Source organism: Vipera berus (genome assembly GCF_964194415.1).
Source record: "Vipera berus genome assembly, chromosome: 6".
Lineage (NCBI taxonomy): Eukaryota > Metazoa > Chordata > Lepidosauria > Squamata > Viperidae > Vipera > Vipera berus.
In genome coordinates this window covers 48450833-48455930 of record NC_138208.1, presented here as the reverse complement: position 1 = coordinate 48455930, position 5098 = coordinate 48450833, and the positions used below count along the sequence as shown (strand labels likewise).

Genomic DNA, 5098 nt, shown 5'->3' with positions numbered 1-5098 from the left:
CCCCCAAATTATGAAATTAACATTTCATTAATTTTCAGAAACTGATGAGTTTAACTTTATATTTTTCATTAATGCTGATTCTAAAGAGATGTTCTTTTGCTCTAACAGAGCATATAATTTCACAAGAGATTGCAGCAATAGAACATTTTAATTATGAAATATTATGCTCCTATTCATATCACATGTTCATCTTATATCTTGCACTAAAGTATAAGTTAATTCTTTTTTTAAAAGAAATGTCAAGAAAGAATACTGACATTCTGGAAATCAGAAAATTGAAATGGATTGGAATGGGTCACTTCACATTAGAAAAGTGACACATTTCCTGTTGTGGACAAAAATGGAGTCATGATTATTAACAAAGTCGATAATACCAACAAAGCTGGTTTTAAAGTTGATGTTCAGATACAACTCCCCTCAAATAATAGAATGGTCTCAAATTGAAACAGAAGCAAGAAGACAATATGACAACTCCATGCCAAATATGCAGAATTTGAACAATTTTATGGCAACTTGCAAGGAAAGCAAAGCAAAGGAAAACAAACAACAACAACAACAACAACAACAACAACAACAATAATAATAATAATAATAATAATAATAATAATAATTAATAATTAATAATAATAATAATAATAATAATAATAATAGAGTTGGAAGGGACCTTGGAGGTCTTCTAGTCCAACCCTATACCATTTCAGACAAATGGCTGTCCAGTCTCTTCTTAAAAACCTCCAGTGTTGGTCCATTCATAACTTCTGGAGGTAGGTTGCTCCACTAATTAATTATGGGAGACCTGAATAATGAAGTTAGAAATAAAATAGTATCTGGGGTGACATAAATAAAGCAAAACAACTTAGAGACTAACAGTGTTGTGTATGTAAATAGTTGCAAACAAGGGAATTAGCAGATTGCAATATAGCTGGGTTTAGAGCGGGAGATTCAGGTGCAATCATTGGTTGCAATAAACAAGAAGCGGGAAAATAGACTCCGATGATTGGTTATAGTTCAAACAGTTCCACTATAAAAGGGTGCAACATTTGACAGTTGACAGTTGACTTATGTGTATTCAATAAACTCGTTCATTGCAAAAACCACTCTGAGTCCTCATCTATCAGAACCAAACAATTGGCGACGAAGGTGGGATCGACAGAAGACCAGAGAATTGGCGGAATTGTCGCGCAAAGGCGGCAAATTCGAAAACGTGTCACAGTCAACCGAGCGGCCGCGGCGGAATAAGAAAAATTCTCCGAATGGCGCAAATTGGGTCATTGAAGGAATTCGACCCAAACTTCCCCGAGGATTGGGAAGAATACATCGGACAAGTCGAAGGGTTCCTGCTAGTGAACGGAATCACAGACGACCGGAAAAAGGCGGCAGCATTATTGACGATTTGCGGCACACCGGTCTATAGAATCGCTGTCGGACTGTGTCAACCGCAACCGGTCTCAAGCGTGCCTTATGCCGACCTCTTAGCCAAACTAAAGGTCCACTTTACACCTAGGAGATCCGAACTCTTCTGGCGGCGCATCTTTGAGAAAAGGAACCAGAGACCGGGAGAATCCATACAAAAATTTGTCGCTGCCGTCAGGGAAGCCGCAGTACGATGTAAATACGATAACTTAGAAATAAGAATTCGGGACCGAGTAGTACTGGGCTTGCGTGATGAGCAGCTACAAAACAGAATAATCGCCAAACCCACCGGCGATCTGCAGGAGGTGATCGATGAACTTTTAACGTACGAATCTACCGGGTATCGCGACCCCCCCCGCAGTAGCATGGCAGCGTCGTCCGAGATCAACCAAGAGGGCTATGTGGACTGCGGGGAGGTGGACCAGCAGTGGGAAGAAGATATTGCTGAAGTCTCCAGGCGATTCGGGAAATTGGCGCCAAGACCACCCAGAAGTGAGGGGCCTGAACCTAACCGCCGTCAACAACCCGCAACTCCGCAAAGACAAGCGACAGGGGCACAACGACCATGGAGGGACACCGCAACCAGACCGCGCGACAACGACAACCAAAACCGGTGTGGCAGCTGCGGAGGCAACCATCCCCGCGCATCTTGCCGATTCCGTACTGCAAAGTGCAGGGCGTGTGGGAAGACTGGCCACATCCAGGCCATCTGTAGGAGCCGTGCTCGCGACAACCGCCTTCACGAAGTCGATGTGTGGCCCGAAGGTAAGGTAACCCCTTACTTTAGTGGCAAAGAGACCCCTAGACCCCAGGTTAAAATTCCAAATCTAGGGGAGGTGGCGCGTGTCAATCGCAGGAGGAAAGGGAAAAACAGCAATTTTCCAGAAGGAAAATTAAAAATCATAGTCCAGCTGCAAGGGGTTCCTTGCAGAATGGAAATAGACTCAGGGGCTTCAGTGTCAATAATTTCCAGTGAAACCCTTGAGAGGATTGAACAAATAAGTGGAAGGAAAATTCCACTTAGTTCAACAAAAATTCAATTAACTGATTTTCAAAAAAGCCCAATAAAAATAAAAGGGAAGATTAGCCTTAGTGTTAAATTTAAGGGATTTAAGGGGTTTTTAGATTTAATAGTTACTGAGGGGCATAGGACTAGTCTAATTGGCCTTAACTGGTTCCCTGCCCTGGGCATTTGGGTCGGGGGAATAAATTCAGTAATTAAAAATAAGACCCTCGAATCAGTCTGCAATGAATTTGCAGACGTATTCGATGGATCTCTCGGTAAATATAAAGGGCCCCCGATTAAATTTAATCTAGACCCCTCAGTAAAACCTATCAGGCTTAAGGCCCGAAGGGTACCTTTCGCCCTGAAGGAAAAAATCGAGGCCGAGCTCGACAGGCTTGTAGGCCAAGGAGTATTAGAACCTGTTGAGGGTGGTTTGTGGGAAACGCCGATTGTCACACCCCTCAAACCCAATGGGGATGTGAGAATCTGCGCTGACTACAAAGCCACCCTGAACATTGGAATGAAAAAACATGCTTACCCGGTCCCGACGGTGAAGCAGGTCCTCGCCACGATCCAGGACGGCGCCATGTTTGCCAAGCTAGACTTGGCGCATGCGTACTTACAATTGACTGTTTCTGAAGAGGCTGCAGAAGCACAGACGATTGTTACCCACAAGGGGGCGTTCCGAGTCCACAGACTGCAATTTGGTATTGCAGCAGCTCCAGGCATCTTTCAAGAAGTGATGGAGAGGACCTTAAAGGGCATACCTGGTGTATGCCCTTACTTTGATGATGTCTTGATAGCTGGAAAAAATGAGGAAATGTTAGTGGAGCGGCTTGAACAGGTATTGGGAAGATTTAGGAGGGCTGGATTGAAACTAAAAAAGGAAAAATGTTGTATTGGGGTTAAGTCCACTGATTTCTTGGGGTTCAGGATAGATAAAAATGGAATCCATCCTACCCCTGACAAAATTAAAGCAATTAAATGGGCTCCTGAACCAAGGAACAAGGCTGAACTACAAGCCTTCCTTGGCTTAGTAAACTTCTACCATACATTTGTGCCACACAAGGCTGCCATTGCAGAACCCCTCCATAGACTCTTAGATAAAAAGACTCCTTGGCAGTGGCTGAATAAACATAGAGTTAGTTTCCAAACTTTAAAGGACATTCTTTCCAGCCAATCAACAGTAACCCATTTTATCGAAAATAAACCAATTTATCTAGCGTGTGATGCTTCACCTTATGGTGTGGGGGCTGTTATCAGCCACTTAGACAACCAAGGGATACAAAGACCAATTGCATATTATTCCCGGACGCTAACCAAAGCAGAGAGGAATTATGCTCAGATAGACAGGGAAGCATTAGCAATTGTGGCAGGAGTAAAAAAGTTCCATGACTACCTTTATGGTAGGAACTTTACCATACTGACTGACCACAAACCCCTATTGGGACTGTTTACCACGGATAAACAGACTCCCCAAATCATGTCACCCAGAATGCTGAGGTGGTCCATTTTCCTCTCGGCATATTCATTTTCTCTCCAATACAGACCGGGCAAGGACATGGGACATGCTGACGCCCTTAGCAGACTGCCATTAAACATCACTGAGGAAGACCCTGCCCCTGTGGGACAAATAATGTCCCTACAGGACATTCCTGACTGGCCTTTAACCGCTAAAGATATAGCTGTGGCAACAAACAATGACCCAACTTTAAAGAGAATAATGGCCTGGGTCCTGAGTGGGTGGCCAAATGCCAATCCGGATGCCAAGTACATTCCCTATTTCAGAAGGAAAGATGAACTGTCAGTTCATTTGGGATGTTTACTGTGGGGGAACCGCGTGGTTATTCCTGAAATCCACAGACCAGCCATTTTATTAGAATTACATGAAGGACACCCAGGAATAGTACGTATGAAGGCGTTGGCTAGGAGCCACTTGTGGTGGCCAGGACTGGACAACGACATTGAGGAATGTGTTGCCAATTGCCACCTGTGCCAACGTTCTAGGCCAGAACACCAACACATTCGTACGCATAAGTGGGAGCTAGCTAGAAATCCGTGGTCCAGGATTCATATTGACTTTGCTGGACCCTTCCAGGGGTTAACATTTCTGGTGGTTGTAGACAGCTTCTCTAGATGGCTAGAGGTAGTACCAGTCAGTTCATTGACTGCAGGTAGAACAATACAGGTATTAAGGGGCCTCTTTGCCACTCATGGGTTACTGGATGTAATTGTGTCAGATAATGGGCCACAATTCACCTCTGTTGAATTCCAGGATTTCCTCAAGGCCAACTCGATTAAACACAAGACATCAGCACCCTTCCACCCATCCACCAACGGCTTGGCTGAACGAAATGTGAGGACCACGAAAGACGCTTTAAAAAGAATCATCCGAGGTGACTGGCATCAAAGACTGGCCGAATTCTTGCTGACCCAACACACGACCCCATGTACTGCTACCGGAAAAAGTCCAGCTGAAATGAGGTGGGGAAGGAGACTAACCACCAAATTGGACAGATTACACCCTGACAGACTTCTACCAAGTGCTGAACTGGACATTCCTAATAGAACATTTAAAGTGGGGGATTTAATCTGGGCCAGGAACTATGCACAAGGGGACAAATGGATCCTAGGGGTGGTTACTGAAATATTAGGTCCCCTGTCGTACACTATTGAGGG

The 5098-nt window shown here is 44.3% G+C and overlaps 1 protein-coding gene across 1 annotated transcript; it reads left to right on the top strand.

Moving 5' to 3' along the window:
• Positions 1-1120: 1120 nt before the first annotated feature.
• On the top strand, positions 1121-4780 carry LOC308669723 (uncharacterized protein). Its single transcript, XM_081330592.1, has 2 exons — positions 1121-2178; positions 4695-4780. The coding sequence occupies exons 1-2, from the start codon at positions 1254-1256 to the stop codon at positions 4718-4720; spliced, it is 951 nt and encodes a 316-aa protein (XP_081186718.1). The 5' UTR covers positions 1121-1253; the 3' UTR covers positions 4721-4780.
• Positions 4781-5098: the final 318 nt, after the last annotated feature.